This window comes from Scatophagus argus, chromosome 19 (assembly GCF_020382885.2).
Source record: "Scatophagus argus isolate fScaArg1 chromosome 19, fScaArg1.pri, whole genome shotgun sequence".
NCBI classification, from domain to species: domain Eukaryota; kingdom Metazoa; phylum Chordata; class Actinopteri; family Scatophagidae; genus Scatophagus; species Scatophagus argus.
Genome location: NC_058511.1, coordinates 19,944,754 through 19,970,187, shown reverse-complemented (window position 1 = coordinate 19,970,187; position 25,434 = coordinate 19,944,754). Strand labels below are relative to the sequence as shown.

The following is a 25,434-nucleotide window of genomic DNA, read 5'->3' as shown; positions in this document are numbered from 1 at the left end:
CCCCCGTTGGTCACAGGCTCCGGGTGAGGCCTAGACCACTCCTGATACAGCCCACGACAGCAGTGTCATCTGTACATGACAGGACTCTGAGTTGTAGTGGAAGTCCGTACAGGTGAACAGGACCAGAGAAAGCACGATCTCCTGTGGCACTCCCATGTTGCTGTCCACAGTGTCAGACCTGCAGACCTGCGGTGTAATCCTCACATCACCACTGCCCCTGTCCAGGTGATAGAGGGATAGGTGTAGCATGTAGACTATGGCGTCCTCCACTCCCACCTTCTCCTGGTAATGCAAACTGCAGAGGCGCAGGATGTTTTCCACAGCCAGAGGACACTCTCCCATTCCAGGCTCAGGTTGAAGACGCGCTGTAGAGGGTCTCCCAACTCCAACGCACATGCCTTCAGCAGTCGTGGGGATACTCCATTTGGACCCGCTGCCTTGCTGGGACGAAGCCTCCTCAGCTGTCTACACACAGCTGGGCTGCCATGATCTTGGGTGGGGGGATATTCAACTCTGTCCTGGTGTCGAAGAGGGGGTGAGGGGTGCAGTGTTTTGAGGTGAGGGTGAGTTGTTATTTAGCTGGTTCACTCTCCCCACATCTCCTTTGATGGTGGCACCCTGCTTCGAGCTTCAGCCGGTGAACATCATCCAGTCCCACACCTTCTTCATGCTGTTATTCTGCAACTTCTGCTCCAACTTCCTCCAGTACCTTCACTTCCCCGAGCTGAATATAGCTCAACAGTTCATAGCAGGCATAAACTGTTGAGCTGGAGATATATCAGACCTTTGGGTATTTAAGAAAGCGTACAAATACATTACATACCTTTAATGAAGAAATAGCAGGAAAAATACTACTAAAGAAACTACTTCAGAGTTGGTATTCAATCTCACAACAGCATTTCATTTTTTGATACAAGAGTATTTTTAAACCTGTCTATGTGGTCCTGCCTTGTGCAGTTCTGTAGAATTAGCTCTTCATAGACACGTTTGGATTTAAATTAATTTGGTTCAAACTTCATTAACACCTGCAGGACAAAACCATCAACAGATCATGATCAAAGCAGCCCCTGTTAACCTCCATAAAGCTTTCAAAGCATTTGTAGAGTCTCTGTGAAATCTCTGTAAAATAACCTGCTCCGTGAGGCCCGGATTTCAGTGTATTGCTTCATCTCCAAAACTGACATTTGCTTGACATTTCAGCCTTTGAATAACTTTTGCATTAATGTGAAGGGGCAAAAGGAAAAAAGGAAGTTTTTCTCCCTCTCTTCCTCAGTTTATTTTTTGCCATATTCAAATGTTCACTTGTGCAGTGTTTGGTGGCAGGAAAAGAAAGAGGGGATGATGGCAGTTAGGTCTAAACATAAAGATAACTCACTGGAAAGAAATCATATGATTGTTTTACCTCTGGCAGAACTGACAGTCATGCAGGAAAGTGTCTCATGGTGAAGTGATTTCTAAACAGCCTAAGCAATGTCAAGTCTCTGTCAAACCCACAGGATACAGAACAACTGTGACTGGCTGCAGTTTGACTCAGTAGAAATGTTGTGAAGGAAATGTTAAACAAAAGACACCAAATGTCTTATTTTTGCCCTCTTCATCTGACAGCACTTCATCATATGTCAGCTCAGGAAGTTTACCTAGACAAAATATGGTGCGTGAGTATAAGTGTGTGTAGAACATAGCGCCAATTTTGCCTATTAAACTGCTTTTGATATGCAGCCATCACCAGCATAATTAAAATGTACACATCATCCAGTAAGTAAGTTTCAGGTTTGAGAAAAGTAAACATAGGGAGCTATGTTGTTGTTATCATTTCAGAGAAAACACCATGTAACCCAAATACAATGCATGCTGGGAAGTTTGCTTATACATGCATTTCTAAAGAATTGAAGTTGATGAGTTAATGAAGGATCAGTTAAGAATTAATTCTTTTTTTTTTTTTTTTTGCATTAATCGCTCCACCACACCCAATTTTTTCCTGCTGGTCCGGTAGGGGAATGGAGCCCGCGACCCTCCGATCACAAGCCCCTTCTCCAACCTCTAGGCCACGGCTGCGCCTCACCCTGCTTGAAAGAGTCAGCGTTATCTATCAACAAGTTAAACATAAAATTAGTTGTTAAATTGTTTATGAGATGTTACAGTGCAGAGGAGTCTGGTGTGTTAAATATGGTTTTCTCACATTCCATTCCAAAGATAACCAAACTTTCTAATCTTGTGATGAACAAGTTGAAGCTTCAAAGTTATCAGGACTGACTTACATTCATAAACCAAGAAATTAACTTGGTTTATGAATAGCCTACAGCATAATTTTGTCTTATTATTATTATTATTAGTCAAAAAATAAATAAATAAATAAATAAACTGCAACGTTTACAGTGTGCAAAAATGCTCAAGCTGGCTGTAGGCAATATGACACTGTAAGGACTTACTTATATTGATGTATTATTTATTTAGATTATTTATGTAGAATTTGACAGTCACAACGTACTTTAAGTGATGCAGCACGTGTTACATAGTGCATATGTCTGAAACATTTTAATCGTATTTCATATGGTTTTTCACTATCACTTTCACTTGTAATTATCAGAATCTGTGAACCGTAAAAAGACTTCCATAAATTTCAAATTGGAATTCAGACAACAAATAGTTTTCAAAGCAAATATTTAAGTGCTATGAATATTCAGCAGTAATTAAATCTCACAACAAATCTCCAAACTGTCCTCACAAAACAAGAAAAACCTTTTTGTCTAGTTTATGTGCCTGGCGCTGTCTCAGATCTCCCCAGAAGAAGAAAACCAGCCAGTAGTCAGTTACTTCCTGTTTACGTTTTCACAAATTACGTCACGCGGATAACATTGAACAAACTGTCTCAAAACCAAAACAGAGGATAACTTAGGAAATAACTCTTCAAGATTCTTGTGACGGCTGGATTCACTAAATATCATATTTCGGATACGTATCGGCGCATCGGGGAGCGTGAACGACCTACGGTTTCAGCTGTCCTGCTCATATTCCAGGACATAAGTAAGCGGGCTACTAAGTATACCAAGCTAGCTGGTAGCTAGCGAAGCGAGTTAGCAAAGAGACACCCAACAGCACTTCATCCTTAAACAGAGTGCGTAAAGACTGTTAGAATGGAGAATAAATATAACCTGAAGAGTCCAGGTAAGTTCGCCTCTTATATTTTGTTTTTCTGCTCTTCTGCAGCTGTATACGAGTTTGCTAACATGACTGAGACAGTTGAAACCCACAAGTTCACTGTTGATATCTCGTGTAATAATTGAACTTCCTCTGACCCACGAACCGAGTTTATATAATTTAGGCTTCGTTTCTTAGAGTGTGTGCATTCACTGGCTTTTTTTTCCAGTAAAGAATTCTATACGGAGATATTTTGTTGAACTATTTAATATTCAGGACAAAATAATCTTTCAGTTTCTATAGCAATTGTACTGAGGTGACTCTTCCGGGCTTTAAAGTGTACGTGGCCCTGTGTTATGTAACGTACCGGTACGTTTTATTTAGGATGCACCTGCTCGTGTAGCTAATGTTATGGACGTTTATGTATAATGCTTCACTGCTGTTGTTGTTTCAAACAGCAGAATGCATGGTTTTGTAGACACAAAAAGATAACCTAGCTGGGGTCAGCAGGGTGATGTTTACTGGACCACATACAGATGATGAATTTCCCTAATAACCACTGAGACACATGCAGTATCTCTGTATGTTTCACACCAATATGCTGTTTCTTTGTGATTTTACTTTGTGACTTTAATAAAAATGACACTTATAAAAGGCAAAATAAGAACAAAAACAAAAAAACTCCAAGTTCCAAGTGCGTAACAGACTTGTCTGACCGTCTCAGTCAAATGTGTCTTTGCACCTGGCCAAAAGCTTGAAGATAAAGATAGCGTGCAACACATGTTTGAACATCCTGTTAGTTTATCTCTTTTCAGAGTTTTGTATTATCATCATACACAGACTGGTGAAATATTAGACCTTTACACATGCACACACACACACAAACCTATTAAAAAAAAGACACTGGGGAGATAACAAAAGCATGATTTTATCACCAAGTACTAGTTTCTAGAATATCACGTAGGCTTAATGTTTGCTCTGCTGCTCAACTCATGCTCCAAGGACACACACACACACACACACACACACACACACACACATGCAGGTGCTCAGTACCCACATACATATGTTGTTGAGCCACTGGGTTGGAACTGGTGTGTTTTCAGTTTTAATAGTCAGAGTTTCAGAATTATTGTACAACCCCAGTTCCAAACAAGTTGGAGCGCTGTGTAAAATGTAAATAAAAATGGAATACAATGATTTGCAAATCTCATAAACCCATATTTAATTCACAGTAGAATATGAAAAAAATATCAAATGTTGAGAGCGAGACATTTTGCTATTTCATGAAAAATCTTTTCAAAAATCATTTTGAATTTGGTGGTAGCAACACTTCTCAAAGAAGTTGGGACAGGAGCAACAGCAGGATGCAAAAGTAAGTGATACTAACATGTAACAGCTGGAAGAACATTTTGCAACTGATTAGGTTAATTGGCAACAGGTCAGTAACATGACTGGATATAAAAAGAGCGTCTTCAAGAGTGTCTCAGAAGTAAAGATGGGCAGAGGTTCATCAATTTGTGAAAAGCTGTGTCTTCAAATTGTCTGACGGTTTCAGAATAATGTTTCTCAATGTAAAATTGCAAATACTTAGAATATATCATCATCTACAGTACATAATATTATGAAAAGATTCGGAAAATCTGGAGATATCTCCAAAAGCCAAAAAGCAATATTGGATGCCAGTGACCTTCGGGCCCCTCAGATGGCACTGCATCACAAACAGGCATGATTCTGTGATGGAAATCATTGCATGAGCTCAGGAACACTTGCAGAAATCATCGTCTGTGAACATCGGTTCACAATGACATCCAAAAATGCAAGATGAAGCTCTATCGTGCAAAGAAGAAGCCATATCTGAATATGTTCCAGAAACGCCACTGCCTTCTCTGGGCCAAAGCTCATTTAAAATGAACTGTGGCAAAGTGGAAAACTGTTCTGTGGCCAGATGAATCCACATTTGAAATTCTCTTTGGAAACCATGTTCTACTGTGAATAAATGATGGGTTTATGAGATTTGCAAGTCATTCCATTCTATTATTTACATTTCACACATTGTCCCACTTTTGTGGAATTAGGATTGTATCATATTGCCAATCTTGCTGTTTTTTTTTTTTTGTTGTTGTTGTTTAATCATCATGTTAACTCTCCATGCACTAATTTCACACTGATCACAAAGCAAGACAATTTAATACAGAATGATTTAAAATAAAAAAACAACATATAAATACTATCAATCAAACATAATTTTTAGCACTTTTCAACAATTTAACCCAGCATGCTTTACACAATGAACAAACAAAAAATTACCTGACAAACATATTATATATTTAGATTTTTTTAATTTTTTTTTTTTTACCAGCCAATGTAGCCATTTTGGTTTTATTCATTAAAAATGCTGCCTGTGTAGAATTGAATATTGTTATAATTTAGCACCTAATTGTTATGGCAGATACTAGACAAAAAGTAAATCCACAAAGTCCAGGGAGTGATGGTGGATCTAGGCAGAGAAAAAAAGAATGATAAAAAGCACAAAAATAACGAAAAAGTCTTCAATCAAGGTTGGCTTGAAGCATCTTTACCACAAAGACTAGCTTCTTATACTGCGGATGATGGGTGGAATTGATTGGAGAGTGAACGGCAGGTGTGTAGATAGGCAGACTGGAGGGGAGGCAGGTAACCACACCCAGTACTAGACAGGAACATAGACAGGACAGACAGACAAAGACAAACCTCAACACAAGGAGTGGGAAAGTATTTCAACAACGGAAAATAAGAAAAACAAGGAAGCTTTTCTTTTGTAAATAACCTTCAGAGACATTTTAGTATAGATTTCAGATTTTATGAGGTGTACCTGAATGCACCAATAAGTTCCTGTCATCTGTTTGTGTGAAACTCTGACGCAGACAACAGCGTACGTACATGTAAATGAAAACAAAATGCGGTAATGCTAAATGCGGTCAGCATAACTTTTTTTTTTTGCTACGTGAATAGGTTGGAATGAACATTTAAACACCATTGTGGCGGGTAAAATTCCCAAATTCATTCATCAAACAAAAAAAATCTTGTTTCCTCTGTACTCATCAGACTCAATCATTTTCAGACTGAGACAAAACAACCAAATACGCAAAATGAGAGTGGAGCACACTAAAAAGTGCTCAGCATGGCTTGTAGTTGCCATGGTTTACGACTTATAAAGTTATTTGAAGTCTGGTCAGTATGTCTTGTTATTGGCAGGTCTTTGTCAATCACCTCAGTAAAGGTGATTGAAATATACCTAATTTGTTGCTACATTTCTAACAGTTGAGCATTGAGCAAATTTTGGTCACAGTAACAATTATTAATTATTAATTAAATTTTAATTGAAAAGCATTAAGGTAAACACTCCGGGGTTCTAATTCCCCACCCCAGTGCCATTAAACCATTGCAAGAGAAGAGGGTGACATAAGATGACATAATTAAAGTGACCAGTAAAACTTATAATGGTGAGAAAAAAATGAGGAAAATGTAATGCAGATATGGCATTTGTTTGTTTCATTATGTTTAACTTCTACAGCAGATTCACCAGAACCCATGCATAATGAAACAGCATATTTAACAAATATGATCACCAGTATAAGCCTTGGACAGATCAAAAATATGTGAAGCTCAGTGTGGCTAAATCGTATACTTACTTTACCGTAATATCATTTCCTGGATGGAATATCGACAGTACATCACAAGGTCAGAAAGTGTCTTCACTGACACTTTCAGTTGGTCTGCTGGGAAACCCTTGTTAGCATTCCTCCCTCAAAGCATGGACGGCAACATGAGGTTCGATAAATAATATAAACATATTTTTCTATTTGACTGCTGACTGGCCTTTTTTTATTTTGCTGTGCATATTCCTGTTGATCACATTCACAGTGCAAAACGGTATATTTTAAGGCCTGCGGTTAGTGCACTGTGTGGTGTGTAAAACTGACTATATTCCATCCTTTCTTACTGTACCTTATCGTACCCCACCATTTGCACTAAGTTCAGTAGCTGGATTATCTTTCTTTTAGTTACCTTTTAGTTGACCGCAGTGAGAGCAGCAGCAGCAGCAAAAGAGCAAGTAAGAAAGTGCAAAGACTTTTTAGTCTTTTCCCTCCCTCCTTGGTGCTTTGTACTTTTCACATCTTTGGAGTTGTTATTATGCAATAGTGTCTCCTCTTCTCTCATCTGGACTGACTCTGAATCATTCCCGGTGGCAACCACTCAAAATATGTGTTACATAATATGATTTAGCATACAAGGATTATCACTATCGCCTTGGGCCATTGACCAGACCTCTGCTAACCCAACAGTGGCCAGAGGGACTTGTGTGGGAAAGGGCTTTTCCATGTCATTTCTGCTTACTGCTACTGGAAGGAAGGACCAAAAGTGGGCATGGGATACCAAGCAGGGGATATGGTGCACAGGAGTGCCTGTCACAGTGCATCCAGATACTGGCAGGAGGAGTGGTGTTAAGAGGATGCTGTGATGAGCTCTGTAATGCTTCCCCTCCCCTCCCTTCTTCCAGCTCAGCATGTCTAGGTATTATACGTTTATATTGGAATATGCAATGCATGTCAAGCATATAGAAATGTTCGGACGGACGTCTACATCCAAAGCCAGTGCAGAAAGTAGTATGACCTTGATGTAGTCTGGCAGAAAGTAAGGGTGTGGAGGTCTGGGTAGTGAATGAGAGTGGATTGAGTTGCAAGGTTTCGCAAGGGAGACGTTGACTACCTGTAGGAAGCAGCCAACATATTTTGTTTTGTTTAAGATATGTAAAAAAATACATCCACTCGTACATACAGTACATACCTCACCTGATTTGTTCCTGGGAAAAGTTATTATATATAGATAGATAGTTATATTTAACAGATGGGTTATTCTTCCCCAATAACCTGGATGTTAAGTATGTAGACTGTAGACTGCAGCTACTTTGTAATTGTTGTATATTTGAATACTTGAATGCCTTTGTTGTCATTATATGCCTGTATACAACAAAACTAGCAATGGTCCTCTACAGGTGTGTTTCCACATAAAAAAAGAACACAAATGCAAGACACAACAATAGATATAATAAAACAAGTAACCTTAATAAAAATGATAAGGGTTTCTGTATCTTAATAAATAATAAGTAAAACCACAGCGGAAGAATAAATAAGCAATATAATAAAAATCAAAACTAATGAAGACTCTAAGATGGAGATGTAAAACATATAAATCCAAGCTCAAAAGACAACCAAGACAAACATTCACTAGTATCTTTCATATTGCGCATAATGAATATTGCAAACACAATTCAAAACTTAACAGCATTCACTGCAACTATGGGGTAAAAATAGTTTTTGAGTCTGTCTGTGTGTGATTTTATTGTCCTGTAGTGTCTGTCCGAGGGCAGCAGTTCAAAGAGATGGCGACCAGGGTCGGAGGGGTCCCTGAGGATGTTATGGGCTTTTTTGAGGCAGCGGGAAATGTGCAGATGTTTCTCGGAGGGGAGGGAGTGTCCCATGATCTTCTGGGCAGTGGTAAAGTGCTCTGGAACGTTTTCCTCTCTGCCACAGTGCAACTAGTCAACCACACACACAGATACAGTACGTTAGTATGCTCTTTATGGAGCAGTGGTAAAAGGATACAATCAGTTCTTCAATCAGATGGTTCTTCCTGAAGATCCTCACACAGTAAAGGCTCTACTGTGCATTCTTTATCAGTGGTATTAGCACTCCAGTTCAGATCTTCCTCAATGTGGATGCCCAGAAACCAAAAGTCTGAGTCCCTCTCCGCTCAGTCCGTGCTGATGAGTAAAGGCTGAATGACTTTTTTTGTTCTTCCTGAAGTCATTGATAGGCTTTTTGGTCTTGGTGATGCTAAAGACCAGGTTGTTGACTGTACACCAAACAGACTGTCGCTCCACCTTGTCTCAGTATGCAGACTCATCCCCCTCAGAGATGAACCCCACAAGAGTGTTGTCAACAGCAAACTTGATCATGGCATTGCTGGGGTACACGAGGATGCAGTTGTGACTGCAGAGGGTGAAGAGTAGGGGCCTCTGCATACATCCCAGTGGGGAGCCAGTGTTGAGGCTGAGGGCTAAGGAGATGTAGGGACCTACTGTGACCCTCATGGAGCGATCTCACCTCCTTTATCCAGAGGCAGATGGATTGGGATAGTCACAAGTCTGCTAACTTGGTCACTAGTCTGTGGAGGTGGATGATATTAAATGCAGAGCTAAAATCCACAAAGAGCAGCCTTATGTAGCTTCCCTGCTGCTCCAGGTCGGTCAGAGCAGTGAGAAGAGCTGTGGCTATGCCATCCTCTGTAGACCTGTTAGCTCTGTATACACACTGGTATGTGTCAAATAGGGAAGGGAGGCAGGTGATGACATGACTCTGAGCCAGTTTCTCAAATCACTTCATGATATCAGTGCCACTGCCACAGCAGTCATTTAAGCTGCTAATGGTAGGTGTCCAGTGATGCCATCGGGTTTTACAGCCTTCGTCGGGTCTCCCATTCTCAGTGTGTGGCTCACCTCTTGCTCCTCCACAATGAGAATGAGGCTGTTGCAGACTGGTGGATGTAATAGGGCTGCCTCTGGATACTCCACCTTGAAGCGGGCTCCTCTGCCATTGATACATCACCATCAGCAGCTGAGAGGTTGCTGAATCTGCGGCTTGTTATGTGCTGAACACCCTGCCACACCTGGCTTTTGTTGTTACTGTGAAATTATCTCAATTTTCCTCCTGTAAGCAGCCGTGGCCTCTCTGATGCTTCTTTTCAGGGAGACCTGAAAAGTGGTGTCCCTGTCCCTGAGGAGGTACCAGACTTTTGTTGTCGAACAGGGCTTCTGGTTGGGATAGAGCATGATGCACTTGTTCACGGTGACTATATCCATGAAGTATTTAATGTGGCCCAGGACAGCTACAGTGTACTCTTGCAGGTCCTGATGTTTAAAATCATACATAGAAAGTAGTGATGTTTAGTTAGATAATACTTATAGCAAGAAAGGTGTGTTTCCGTTGACTAAGTGTAGGTTCATTTTTCCTCATACACTGTTGAGACATGGTCTAAAAACCAGAAAACAATAGAAAGGCAGGAAAGATCCAGTGGCATAACCAGAGGGAAGTGTAGGGTGTGTGAGGAAGATACACTGTGTTGATTCAAATCCATCTCATTTCCGCGCAAAATAAATATTAATGGGCTTCATTTCTTGCAGTGTCTGTATGTGTTAGTCAGAAAAAGCTACAGGGCTGCAGCTAACCCTGTACATTTTTACAGGAAAACAATAGACAATATTTCTTGGTCTTGATTAGGTGATGTTTTTTTAAAAAAAAAAATCCATTATTTCATTTTTATTTTAATCAAAAGGGCCTATAACCGGCGTTCTTTTTATCAAATAAAAAAGCAAACTCTAATTTGCGCAATTTCAGAGTCTAATGCGTCGCTGTCATTTCATTACGTTCATTAAAATGCATGACTGGCTGCAGCCTTCCATCTCTCCGAGACCTGTACATCTCCAGGAGGCGTGCAGGTCGGATCACAGCTGACCCTTCTCACCCTGGACATGGACTCTTTGAGAAACTCCCTTCAGACAGGAGGTTTTGGTCCGAAAGGACAAGAACAGCTTCTTTCTCCTCTGCTGTTGGACTATTGGACTGTTGTACACCAACTGACTAACATGCTGCTCTGCACTTTAGCTACTTCAGTACAGGCACTGTCCTATGCTCATGTCATGAGCCACCTGCTGACCATTTGCACTGATTACCCCACCTACTTGCACTACCTCACTATTGTAGTACCTCCAGAACCATATTTATTTTATCTTATTTTATTTTATTTATGCTTTATTGATACACCAACCACTAAGACAAATTCCTAGTAATGTGAAACCTCTTCACTTACATGGCAGTAAAGACAATTCTGATTCTGATTCTGATTTCTCCTCTCCTCTGCAACGGGTGGGCCTCCACCCTAACTCCTCTCTCACAACACACACACACACACATGTGCGCTCACACCGGTAGAGACACACCCACCTACACTCAGAGGGCGGAGGGCAGAGCATATTGCTCACATTACAGTAAAAAAAACAACACTAAATAACCGTTAAGCCATTAAGGTGTCACTTTTAAAGCTTAATTAATGTTTTTGCAGGTCAAGACCAACATCCGCAACAGGCTGCAGGGGGATCATCTTGCAGCCCTTTTCAGTGCTCACATTAATGCAGCCGTTTAGCAGATGCTAAATGCTGTGCGTTTAATGGGTTTTCTTGTATAGACCTCAGTCCTTTGTTGTCTCCCTTAATTGGCACTTAGTCATCAAAAAAAGTTTAAGAACACCTGCTGTGAGGATATTATAATAAAGAGAAGACCAGGAATGGCTGGCTGGACAAATGGATGGACAGAGAATTTCACTCAACATCACCCCCTGAGATTTGGTTTAGACACCTACATATCTTTTCCATGACCCAGGGAATCCCAGTTGAAGTGTGAGCTGTCAAAGCTCATCAAAACTGGAGCTTACAGCTAGCATCCCAGAAAATATAGGTGGATGAGGCCTGAGCGGACTCTCTCCTGTGGTTCACCTCTCATTCTGTCTGTCCTGCTCAGATAGCCTATCACACCTCTAAGCGCTCTGATTTCACTCTGCAGGGCACTGATGGATTCCCCAAGTGGAAAATCATCATGACTAACTGGTGGCCTTGAAGATGGAAAGGACCTTTTAACCTGAAGAGCTTTTAGCTATATCGCTCTTAGTTTCGCCATTTGTCTTCATCCATGCCCCCAACGAAAACTGCTTCGCTCTTTCAATCTGTCACTGGCCAAAAGTATTTATAGACTGTTAGATTTGTAAAAACTATATTAGACAAAGAAACAATGCCACCTTTTAGAAGGTACAAAAAAAAAAACATAGTATTCAGACAAGGATCAGATCAGCATAGTATAGGCATATACCTTAAGAGGAGATGGATAACTGTGGGAAAGAGGATAGTAGGCCTACTAACAGTTTAAAGTTTGCGTTCCACACAGTGTGTCCTCCTCCACACAGTCATGTGTATAGTATTTATGTGTAACTAAATGCCTGATTTGCTGCTGCTGTTGTCAGAATGAGGTCTAGTGCTGCTGGCCTGTGCCAAGGCCTGCTGGGTAGTTGTTAAGACCACTACTCTGCGCTGTCAGGACAACTTAGGCCACACATCAGGATTGTTGTCGCTTTGGGCAAAAGACTTGTACCATACTCTGAAGTTGAACTTACTGTAGATAGTGACAAATTCAGTTCTGTATAAAATGAAGCCAAAATAGGTCATTTGGAGCTGGAGTCTGTACAGGCGGTGGAGCCACAGTATCGAACTCCTGCCCATGCACCAGCTTGACTCCATTTGTGAGCAGAACTCACTCACCCCCTTTTCATAGCGTCAGAAAAACACATCACAAAAATGAGCACTTGAACATACATCAGCTTGATAAGAATTGACTAAAACCACAGAAGCCATCTTTTAGAAAAATAATATTTGACTTGTATGGGTTTTTGTGAGTTTTTGTGTGTCCTTCATCTTTATTGTGGAACTAACAGAAAAGTAAAAATACAGCTGAATGAGTCATCATTTTTATATTGACATCACAATTTGAAAGTGTGTGACTGTCACTCTGCTGACAAGATTGGCAAATTAATTATACGTAATTAACAATACTGTTAACTGTAAAAGAAAAAAGTGGGCTGTATGTTACTGTGATGTGCGTGCAAGAACACCAACAGAGTGCAGGGCTATGCTCAGGAAGCTGGCTAACGGTAACCCCTATTATTATTCTGATTGTTTTTTTATATTTATATAGTGTTGTTTATATTTATTTGCATTCGCTATTTTGTTAGGTAATTGGGCTTATACCAGGACCGGGGAAACTAATTTCGTTTCACCTCATGTTTCTACATGTGTGAAATGACAATAAAGCTCCTTGAATCCTTGAATCAAGTATGATACAACTGTCATTCTCTTGGGATCAAACCAAACTCAAAACAATGTATTTTTTAAATCAACAACAGATAGAAGTTAAATGAATAAATAAAGAGTATCTCAAAAAGAAAATAAACCTAACATCTCTCCAGTACTGATCAGTCGATTCTCTTCTTGCACAGAGAATAAGGTAAGCCAGCTGCGTTATCTTAGTAAGTATTTTTATGTATGCATGTCTGATGGGCCAAGTTTGTACACTGTTGATTTTGATAATTGCAATTGGTAGTTAATTTTGAATAATTTTTCATCTAGAATTTAAATCATGACACCCTTCCAGTTTATGCAAAGAACAAGGAGCTGATTACTACATGTCTATCTTTCTCTAGCATTGTGACTATCAAATTTCAGCCTGGTGTCTGTCAAAACAGTCAAGTCCTCAGATCTGACTCCATTTATTTCAGTTTTTTTAAAATAATATGTAACAAGTTGGGTGGGGGGGATCTATAAAAATGTGCAATGTGACCTAGACTCACTGCACACACATAATCACATACACAAATGTGTATAACCAAGCCCTTTACTAAATTGAGGTACACGCACTCAGTGATGAGACCTCGCAGCTTTCCTTCTCACATTCTCAGCAATGCAACACATGTCCTCCAGTTTTCTCCATTCTGCTTTGTATTGAGAGCACAGGCACAACAGACATAAGACCAGCATATCAAACAGCATTTTCAAAACTTTCCCTCTTGGGGCCACAATAGTGAAATGACATTTTCCTCTCCAATTGCAATGACAGTGCAGGTTCCATCATAGGTTAAAAACTCATTTTGAAGTACCTCCCATCACCCTCTGCTGGCTGATTCCCCTCCACCCCCTTTTTTTCATTTTAATTGCTGTCAAAAAAAATTCTCTTTCGCTCTCTATTTATTGTGAGAGCACCACTGTCTTCCCCTCACTTACATAACAGTCCTGTGCTCCCACAAACCTCTTTTGGACACTGAGGTTTTTTATTCTTGTGCTCCCGACTACGAGATGCTTGTAGTTTTGGTGATATAGGAATTCAAAGGATGGTACTGATGCGTTTGTGCCAAAAAGTTCATGTTAATGTTTCAGGGGTTTTTCATGCCTGCAGAAAATTTCAATGGCTTTTATCTTTCATTTTCCTTTTGCATGAGAAGCTACCGCAAGTCTGAACTCAATCATCAAGCTCAAGTTTTTCAGATTTTCTGGTTTATTGCTCTTGCAAGTATAACAAGTTTTCAAAATAGTGTGAATATTCTTTCAGTTAGACTGTAGAACATTTAAAGCTCTTACATTTGGCTTAGGATGTGTCTGTTTCTCAATATAGCCATACAGTGTGGAGTTGGTTACTCATTTGGTTTCATATAGATAATTACGTGAGATAAGATGATGAAATTATGCATGTGTAAATATGTTAATGCTATCTTGTGGCCTGTAAAACTGAACTGATCTAATGTCAACACATACTAAACTGTTCTAGCAGGGTAGAATAAAAGTAGGTCATATTATGTCATATGAGTATTCCTAATGACCATTTCTGTTAATGTGTAAATTAGGACACAGTATCACAGTACTAACATGAATACTTTTCAGAATTTTACATTTATAAAATCTGTTACGAAATAAAGGTCATTAAAATGACCTGTGATGGACTGTTGTGCAGCACATTTGGAAAAACATCACAGAAACAAAAAGTAAATTGACAAATTTAGTTACAGTTTGGCTGCATTAATTAAATTCAAGAGAATTTTGTAAAACGAGAACACAATGTGATTATGTCGTCATCGCTGTATCATTCCTACTACACTCAGTAAATGACAAGAACAGTCAATTAGATCAAGCAAGAATAAACACTACACAAGATTGTTGCAATATTATATTTTGTGATACTGTATTGATTCTCAAAAATGCTTAAATTTTAAATGTCTAAATAAGTTCTTTTTATTTTATCTGTTTTTTGCTGATAAAGCTGATAAATATAAATTCCTTGGAAAGGAAAGGAGTATGATGTTACAGGAACTGTGATAAATAGAAATGTAGAGCCCACTGTTTCAAATGCATTAGTGTGTAGTATCTGTTCTTATCAGTTTAATATCTGATACGTCCCTATTGGGAACCATATATGGCCTAGAGGTTGGAGAAGCAACTTGTGACCGGATCCTGCAAATTATTTTCTCAATTAATCAAGAATCTTTAATCAAGCCTATAAAATGTCAAAAAATTGTGAAAATTGCTCATCACAATTTCTAAGAGCCCAAAATGACCTCTTCAGATTATTTACTTTTTCAAACTAGCAGTCCAAAGTCAAAAGCAGCAAATTCTTCCTTTTAAGGAGCTGGAACCAGCAAATGACATTGTTACTTGAAAAATGACTTAAATGATTAACCGATTATGAAAATAGTTAGCAATTATTTTTCTTTCTTTCAGCTAATCACGGCAGCTCTAATTTTAAACCAGTTCCTGATTGGCAAAGTACCTGATTTCACCAAGCTCAGATGTGAGCAAAGATCATCTGTTCACATTGTTTATTGGCAAAGCAATAGCAATGTAGACATTTTTAGATATTATACTGACTATTGGCAGTTTTTCCTCGCCACTGTCGCCAAGTGCTTGCTCAAGGGGGAATGTTGGGCTCTCTCTATTTACAATTTAATTAAAGAGTTTGGTCTAGACCTGCTCTAATTGGAAAGTGTCATGAGATAACTTTTGTTGTGAATTGGCGCTATATAAATAAACTGAATTGAATTATTGCATCAGATATCACCAGCGGCAGATTATATCAGCTGTAGCTAATGTAAATTCTGTAACTGCTGAAATGAAACTGTTAGGGCAATTTCTTGTCTGCCTGTAGAGAGTTAAGAAAAGAAAAAAACACAACAAACCTGGAAAGGTAACACCAAAATGTTTTAATCTCTATAGAGAAGAGGCAACACACAGAACCACATGGCAGCAAGCAGTTCAGAGTTAAGACTTAATTTCATTTTTATACTTTCCGATGTGTCTCTGGTCCTTTGTTTGGAGCTTCACAAACATTCCTTTACAGTTTGACAAAAAACAGACAGGGTGCTAGAAATGTCAGTGCCCCATCTCAGGAATTTAGGACTGGGTGTGACCCGTGGGATCGAGATCTCATCCTGCCCTCTGCTTTACCCAGGACGTTATTTACAACGGAGCTATAACAGTCAGTTCACCGGGTCTTTGCTTGGTCACTGTAACACTACACAACTAAAGCCACAGACTACATCAAGTATAAATTAAAAGTATAACATTGTGTCATTGTTACTACAAAGCATACAAAAATTCCATCACAAAACTTCTATCTCCTTTGTGTTTAATGTGCTCTCTGCAGGCTTGAGTGTTTTTTTCTGCTTAGCAAAACGTTATATTCTAACAACACTCTACAATTGTAAGTAGACTGTGTTTCTCTAGAATCATGTCTAAATCCGTTTCTGGAAAATCTCTCAGTTAAACTTAAATGCATATCACATCAATATTCAAGGCTTATCAACTTACTGTGCATTCTGACCTGCAGTATTTACTAGTAACTAGTGACTGGTCCAAGGAAATGAAGGCCTGCAGAGTTGGTAGAATATACCTTTAATTCAATGTGTGAGATACAAGTCATCAGACTTTCATATCTTCTGCTTCATTTGATTTTCAGGTTGTGCACACAAACTGAATATACAGTTATATACATATATACTGGGACAAGTATAAGTTTTTTGGTATTTGGCCTCTGTACACCAACACATTGAATTTGAAATGACAAGATGTGAACAAAGTAAAGACTTACAACTTTTATTCAAGGGGTTTGACCTTGACAAAGGTGTGGCATTAAACATTTAGGAATTACAACCATTTTTATACACCCGCCCCTATATTTGGTGGCTCAAAGATGACCGGACAGATGGCTGACAAACAGTTTCATAGCCAGGTATGGCCTGTTCCCTTGTTAGTCCGTGACAAGCCAAGCAGTTGGTCTGGAGTTGGTTCTGAGTGTTGCATTTGCATTTGGTAGCTATTCACTAGAACACTCAACATGAGATTCAAAGAGGTGTCTATACAAGTGAAAGAGGCCATCATTAGGCTGAAAAAACAAAGTGAACCCATCAGGGAGATAGCAAAAGCATTGGGAGTGGCCAAAGCAACAGTTTGGAACATTGTTAAAAATTCACTTCGCTCACGTCTTCAGTGTTTTATTTCACATTTAGTGTGGTGTTGTACAGAGGCCAAATGTCAAAAACTACTTGTCCCAGTATATGTCAAAAACTGTAAATTACACTGCTGCTACAAACTCTAGTCATTTACATGCATCTTGGCCAGCAAGAGGAAACGAAAGAAAAAAAAGAAACTGAGTATTTATAACCTGATCACTTGTGAATGTTGAAAATGAAACCTCATTGGATTCAGTAAGGGATGTGAAATAATTTGGGTTTGACAAGTATGTTCAATACCCAGTTTTAGGGAGACAGAATATGTATTGTTTTCTTTTTTCATCCAATAATTACCAGCTTCTCATAGTTGATATCAATTAGATGACGGATATTTTTTTTTAATTTTAAAAAGTTCATAACCTGTGGTTAATGCACAGGTTACCCTCACATGTAGTGCTGCCGAGCCTTTATGATTACTGTCCTACTGACTGTTAATTAAGTTCCAAAGTCTGTCATCTTGAAGTCTTAAATGATACAGACAGCAGGTTCAGGCTCAGCATTACTGACTCTGAAACATTATGTCTTTGCTTGTGACTCTCACTATTGGGCACTACAGCTGCATGTTCAGCCGTTCACAGATCACTGCACAGTTAAGCTTCCTGTTTGTTATTTAATTTGTTGGCTCCTATGTGCCGTACCACGTAGGCAAACAGCTTTCTTATATTTTGAGTTTCCATTGAAGCTTAATATTTGTCATTGATGAAGGTGGAATTATGTATGCTTGCATACAAGTAGGGAGAGACAATAGAAGCTGGGACAAAACTCACAACATTACATGTCGTCATGCCCATGCAGATTATTTCATCTGATGGAAATGTAGCTCAGCTCAAGTCTCTTCTGTTTTGGAGTTGTCTCTCAGAACAATAGACATCTACTGTGTGACAGCTGGAAAATGTAGAGTTTTCCTTTCCAGACAGAAGTCAGAAATAGCTCCGTTATGAAACACGTTTCGTAGCAGGAACTAGGTTTGTGAGCTTCACCCTGGGATACAGTCATCTGGAAGGTTTTTTTCAATGCAAAACTGCCAGAAAATTACATTTATTTTGATCAGTTTTGGACTAAGACACTTTGTTAGGCTAATGCACAGAGGTCGAATTTAACACAGGATCGGCTTCTTATCTGCCTCCTTGTCTTTATAATTTTAAGCTTGAGTAAGACTACAAGCATTCCATGACCCCCCTGCACTCTTGTGTAAACAGGAGGAGGCGGGGGGGGCATACACACACATACACTCTCCTTGTATATCCAGTGTGGGATTACTGTGCTTGGTTCACATCTTCACTGAAGAGTGTCTGTCCTCGGGGAGAATCAGACAGAACACGTGCCCTGAAAGCTGTGTGGTGTCAGGCCATCTCTCTGCTCCACTGCTTCACTCCCCCCTGCAGGCTGCACATCCTCTCAGCTCGCCTCGCCTTCATCCCTGTTATTTGCCCTCCCACCCACCCCCGATGCTGCCCTTCGTCCTCTTCTTCTGTGTTCATTTCTCAGTCTCCATTTCAAGCTCAACACCCTAGCAGTCCGCTCTCGATAGGATTCCAAACCAATTTTGCCTCCATGAATACCTCTTAGTTCCGCTTTTCTTTTCACAATTACTTTCCAATTTTCAGCCCCATCCTGTTTCCTATTGCAGTGTGCTGGTAGCTGATAGTTGGAGATCTAGTAGCAGCTCATGAGAGAGCAGAGGCAAGCAAATTGACCTTGCTGTCCGAACAGCTCCTTCGAACTTGTGATGAGCACTTTGTCAACATGAGACTGAGACTTTGACATCAGTACCTGTTGTTGCGACACATGACTTTGAGTTTAAGCATGATGCAACATTTAACCCTAGGCTGACTTTGATGTGACCTCACAGTGAGGACTCACCTCCTGTACTGAATAGTGTAGCTGTTAGTGAGCATTACCTTAAAGAGCATCTCTGCGGTCTGTGCTGCCAGTACAGTGAGTAAACTTCCCTACAATCATCACCATCACCAACATCATCAGCTGGAATTACATAACCAAGTGAGGAGGTTGTTTGTATTCAGTTTAACCCAGCAGGTCTGACCGTGTTGCGGGCTGGGTCATGACACAAGGGTTAATGCCAGCAGATGTTTCTCTGGCGCCTCATTCTGAGAGCATGTTGCGTCTGCACATAAACTCACAAAATGCTGCCATGGGTAGAGAGTGACCTCTTAAACACAAATGAAAAAAAACAAACAAAAAAAAACTTGTTTACTTTCTTTCTGCCTTGAGTCTGAGTTTCAAGCTGTGTTTCTAGCATGCAGCAGGATCATGACTCCCGCTGTCATCTGCTCATCATTTGCTCATGTTTTATAAGCTGCTAATATTCAGGCTTTCAATTTCACCACACTGAGTGTAGCTCTGATGGTGTCCATACATTCACGAAATGTACCAACACCATCAACAGAATCAATCAACCCATTGTTTTAATTTACCATGATGGCCCATCAGTAAAACAACTCTGTCATGTCACAAATAGCTGTAGTTGCTATTTATGATTTTTCATTGAGTTAAGCAGTGAAGTTCAACACTTACTGGAGATGCTTCATATTAAAAGCCTGAAAGAGGAATAAGCAGCCATAAATTCTTTGCGGCTTGCTGGGTAACAACACCACTACAGAGCTATGTTGTTCCCAGTTCTTTAATTCGACGTGATCATGACCACTTTCATTTCAAGTGTATTCAAGTTGCTTCCCCCTGATATGAAAAGGTATACTGATCTTTATATTTCTGTGCGTACACACCTCTCCTGCTTTCCTCCATAGCATTATTACATCTTTTGAAACACAGAGTTAACTCAGGAAAATAAGACATGCTGAAGGCATTCCTGCTAGTAGTGTTTTTTTGTTTTGTTTTGTTTTTTTCATTTTTAAACACCAACCACTTTGTTTGTGAAGAAAACTACTTTTACAGCATTTACAGCAACACGTTCCTCCTGGGCTTTTCTCCTTTTTGTGCACTCCCTCTCAGCTCCATCGTTTTCCCTCTCTCCCTCCTGTGTTGTCCAGTTTATTGTCACACTGCTCAGCCATACTCCGCACCCACTGAATGTTATGTGTGTGTGCATGTGTCCAATCACATGATGGCAGACAGAGGTCATATATCATCTAGTTAAAAGCAGAAGGGGAACTGACAGTCAACTGTTCTGAGCAGGGGTTGCATCCCATTGTCTGTTATTTTGATGGACATAAGTGATAATGTATTATTACCTGTCATTTTTATTTTCATTTTTTTAGTGATAAGCTGTAGCTTATTCACTAGCATTTAATTTTCACAAACTTCTTTAACACAATAGCATTTACTATACAGAAAAAAAGTTACCGATTATGTATTTATCAGGGAATGGAGAGAAAAGATGAGTCACATTAGCTGCTAAATGTTCTCAGTATTACTTGTTTTTCATCCACCACCCCATCAGTCTCTCGTTTTTCACCTTGTTTATTAACCACATCACAATTATTGGGATTTCACAAGAAGCTTTGGACACTCAGTTGCTGTGACATTTTACAACAGCAATATAGCCTACCAGTGTGATGAATAAAGTCACCTAGACAACAAGGTTATACATGTGAGATCATAAACAAGACTAGACAATAACTAATTATTATGCACACTCACCACCAGTTGGAGAGGAGGATTTATTCTTCCATCTTTGTGGAAAAAAGAAAGAAATACACTCTGTGACTGAAAATATTTGGTTAAAGCGATCCCTGGTTCTGAGGAACTGTAGCCACCTTGTGTTGTCTTCTCAATGATCTACCCATAGCATTTAGCATTTTAAGCACTGGCCTGACACCCTAGGCCAATGAACTTGCAAGGATACCAGGAATTAGGAATGGAAGGTATTATGGTCTTTGAGATGCTGGAAAGCTTTTAGTGTGACAGCAGCTTAACAGCAAAGTATACTAGACTATATTTGAGTATTAAGTGAAATGACTTGTCTTGCTTTTAAACAGAGAAACTGTCAGCAGACAAGAGGTGAGTGTAACTCACCTAACTTTGTTGTGCTAAAGGAATTCTATGAAAATGTACACTGGGCTGAATTCACCAAGAAGGCAGGTATATATGAAGGAAGTATTATGTTTGCATGAGCAGCAGATTAATCTGCAGCTCAAAAGATAGCCGGGGGGCTTCCTAGTAAAATATGATGAACTATCCGTATGGAACAAAGAAAACTGGGAACAATTAATTCTTAAAAAGCTCTTTACTGCTTAGACAAATATGTACCCTACATTCTGCAAAATGTTTCCTAACCTTGCAATGTGCCAGTCCACACGTGTGACACAAAAGTGTCTTGATAAATAGTTATGAAGAAACAGAAATGCTAAAGGTGATTTTAAACCGAGATCTTTGGTTTACACATTTGAAGGAGCATTGTTGTTTCAGCCTTTTTCTCCAAGCAGTCTGAATGGCTGTGACAGTCAGTGTGATTTTTTAGCAGAGACGCTGTGCACTGCCATTACATGGAGCCCAGTCCCTCCACATGCTCTTCTCATCTGTCCATCTGTGTTAACGTTCTGTTAACACAGATGGACACTCAGGGAAGCGGTACGTTTGCAGCTCCCCGTGTTTGGAAATCGGGAATGTCTCCCTGTAAAAGTGCTGCAGTGGAAAACTGAAATTGTAGCATTTCACATGCACCCTGCAGTGTGCCAGTCCACACACCAAGGGCTTATAGTGGGAGACTGTGTGACACAAAAGTGTCTTGTTGAATAGTTGTGGAAAAAAACAGAAGTGCCAAAGGTGGTTTTAAACTGAGATTTTTGGTTTGCACATTTGAAGGAGCATTGTTGTTTCGGCTTTTTTCTCCCAGCTGTATGAATGGGTGTGACAGTCAGTGTGATTTTTTTAGCAGAGACACTGTGCACTGCCATTACATGGAGCTCAGTCCCTCTGCATGCTCTCCTCATCTGTCCATCTGTGTTAACGTCTAGTTACTCAAGAAAACACATTTGCAGCTCTCTGCATTTGGAAATCGGGAATGTTGGCCTGTAAAAGTGCTGCAGTGGAAAACTGAAATTGTATTGTTTCACATGCAGGGCATGGTGGTAGACTGCTGCAAACATTGAAAATGTATAATATGCCGTAATCACTGTAATCACTGTAATCACTGTAATCATGTGGAAGAGTGGAAGATGTGAACTGTTTTCCCAGCATGTGCTAACCTGAGTTTTGTTTTTTTGTTTGTGTCTTTGTTTCCAGCGGTAAAAAGGCTGATGAAAGAGGCTGCTGAACTGAGAGATCCTACAGAGCACTACCACGCCCAGCCCCTGGAAGTAAGTTCACCACCAGAGACAACTGTGCTGTAGTACCTGCCACTGTTTGTATTACTTTAGTTGAAAAATACTCAGGACTTTCACAAGACCTCATGTTAGTCGAGAACAGTACAGTTACTTCCTAAACTGTGGATTGTAAACATCCATCACAGTTTCAGACAACCTTCTTTTCCTTTAATGGACTATACCTGCAATAGTTGTGTGCGTATAATTTTAAGGGATTTTTCCAGCATTTCAGGACAATGTTCAGTTTACCTCCGAGTAAAGTAGTGAAGCTCGGGTGCTGCTTGGCCTTTAAGTGGGTTGTACACTGCTAGGTTCTTACTACTTTCATGTCAAAGTGTGATTGAGCAAGATGTTGAATCCCAAACTGCTCCTGATGTGTGAAGGAAAAAAAACTATATTACAGACAGAAGTGTCTGTTGAATAGATGTAATGTAATGTAAATCTGACAAGACTTTTGACCCTATCAAAGTATCTTCAGCAATTGCCAGATTTCTAGGGACTTGCATATGCAGCATAGAGTCAGACCATTCAGGGCTTCGAAAACCAGCTTTAAAATTTTAAAATGCATTCCAAAACTGACAGGTAGCCATGGAGGGCAGCAAAGATTGGTATGATACTGTAGAACATGTTAAAAACCTGTGAGCAGTACACTATGTGGACAGAAGTATGAGGATTACACCAGCAGGGACTTTAATGACATTGCATTCTACATAGACAGCTGTACAGGCATAGTAGCTTTCACTCTTCTGGGAAGTCTGCAAGATTGTGTGCAAAGAGTGTGTCTGTGGGAATTTTTTGCCCTTGCATGCATAGAGCATTTGAGAGGTCAGGCATTGATGTTGGACGAAAGGCCTGGCTCTCAATCTCCGTTCCAGTTCATCCCACAAATGTTTGACGGGGTTGAGGTAAGGGTTCTGTGGGCCAGTCAAGTACTGTCACACCAAACTCATCCAGTCTTGTCTTTATGGACTTTGCTTTGTGCACTGGGGCACAGTCATGCTGGAACAGAAAAGGGCCTTCCCCAAACTGTTGTCACAAAGTTGGAAGCACAGCATTGTCCAAAATGTCTTGGTTATGCTGAAGCATTAAGATTTTCCTTCACTGAAAGTAAAGGGCCAAGGCCAGTCCCTAAAACAGCTCCATAAACACCTTAATTCAATATTAAAGAGAATACTTTTGTCTGTCACTTTATTAGGTACACCTTGCTAGTACCAGGTTGGGCCCACTTTTGCTTTCAGAGCTGCCTTAATTCTTCTTGATTCAGCAAGGTCCTGGAGTCATTCCTTAGAGATTTTTTCTGTATCGACATGATAGCATCACGCATATCCCAAAGGTGCTCTATTGGATTGAGATCTGGTGACTGTGGAGGCCATTTGATTACAGTGACCTACAGTCATGTTCAAGAAACCAGTTTAAGCTGTAATGAGCTCTGTGACATGGCACGATATCCTGCTGGAGGTGTCCATCAGAAGATGGAGACTGTTGTCACAAATGGATGGACATGGTCAGCAACGAAACTCGGTAGTCTGTGGCATTTAAACAGTACTCAGCTAGTACTACTGTACCAGCCTTTCTATCATCTCAAACCAGTCTCGCCGTTCTCTCCTTACCTCTAGCATCTACAGGACATTTTCACCTGCAGCTCACTGAATATTTTGTCTTTTCAGACCATTCTCTTTAAACCCTAGAGATGGCTGTGTGTGAAAATCCCAGTAAAGCAGTCAATTCTGATTTTCTAGTAATCAACATATAATATTGCTCACACAGCAATGAAAATCATTACTATGTCTAAGCTTGACTTGTCCCAGAGGTAGCTTGTATTTGCAACCCTGATTCCAAAAAAGTTGGAAACTTTTAACAACGTAAACAAAAACACAATGTAAAAACTGTGTTTAACAAGAACATCTTTCCAAAGTACAAACTTGTTGTGTTCCTTCACACTTTGTATTGAATAATCTTGGTATTTTTTGAAAATTCCATGTTTCCCAGTCTTCTGTTGTCCCTGTCCCAACTCTTTAGAAGTGTGTTGCTGATCAAATTCAGAATAAGCATATATTTACAAAAGTCAACAGTTGATGCACAGATTATACATACTGTTTTTGCACTGTTTACAATTGAGTACATGACAGGACGGATTAGCAAGATATCACATTTTGTTTGATTTCTGTTTTACACAGCATTCTTCCTGTGCTTTCTTCTTGGGCTTTATTTACTCAATGTAACATTTCTCTATTTCTGCAGGATAACCTTTTTGAATGGCACTTCTCTGTGCGTGGACCCCCAGATTCCGATTTTGATGGCGGGGTTTACCATGGCAGGATCGTGCTTCCCCCAGAGTACCCCATGAAGCCCCCCAGCATCATCCTCCTCACGGTAAGACACAGATGAAGGCCACATCTCTGTCACATCTGATTATTCTCCCACTGATGCAGAACAGGACTGCATCAAATCAGATGATCAAAAAGAGGAAAATGGACAGCATGTCATTTAACCCTCAGCTATTTCTGGTTACAACACACAACGTGACAGTTGACAGATCAAAGCCTCAGCTGTCATCACACTGTCAGAGGGAACTGCACTGGTTTTTTGAGAATATGAGAATGTCATATTATTTTCCGAAACCTTTATGACACCTGCACTAATGATGCTTTTTTAATGACACAGACAGTTTTTCTCTTTTTTCTCTGCCTTTATGTGTCTTTTTATAGTTTGCATTCATTATTTACTGTTGCAGAATAGCAACCTGCATTGTCTTGTTCAGCACTCTCAACGGTTTCAGGCTTCAGCGTCAGTCTGCTTGTCATTTGAAAGTGTA

At 39.9% G+C, this 25,434-nt stretch overlaps 1 protein-coding gene and 1 pseudogene across 1 annotated transcript in view; both read left to right on the top strand.

Moving 5' to 3' along the window:
* Positions 1-2,804: 2,804 nt before the first annotated feature.
* Positions 2,805-25,434, top strand: part of ube2j1 (ubiquitin-conjugating enzyme E2, J1) — a 47,225-nt gene continuing 24,595 nt past the window's right edge. Inside the window, exons 1-3 of the mRNA XM_046372289.1 lie at positions 2,805-3,165; positions 22,540-22,613; positions 24,861-24,992. Of these exons, the coding sequence (XP_046228245.1) occupies positions 3,135-3,165; positions 22,540-22,613; positions 24,861-24,992 (237 nt within the window). The 5' untranslated portion in view covers positions 2,805-3,134. The remainder of the gene's footprint in view (positions 3,166-22,539; positions 22,614-24,860; positions 24,993-25,434) is intronic.
* On the top strand, positions 15,189-15,240 carry LOC124051106 (annotated as a pseudogene).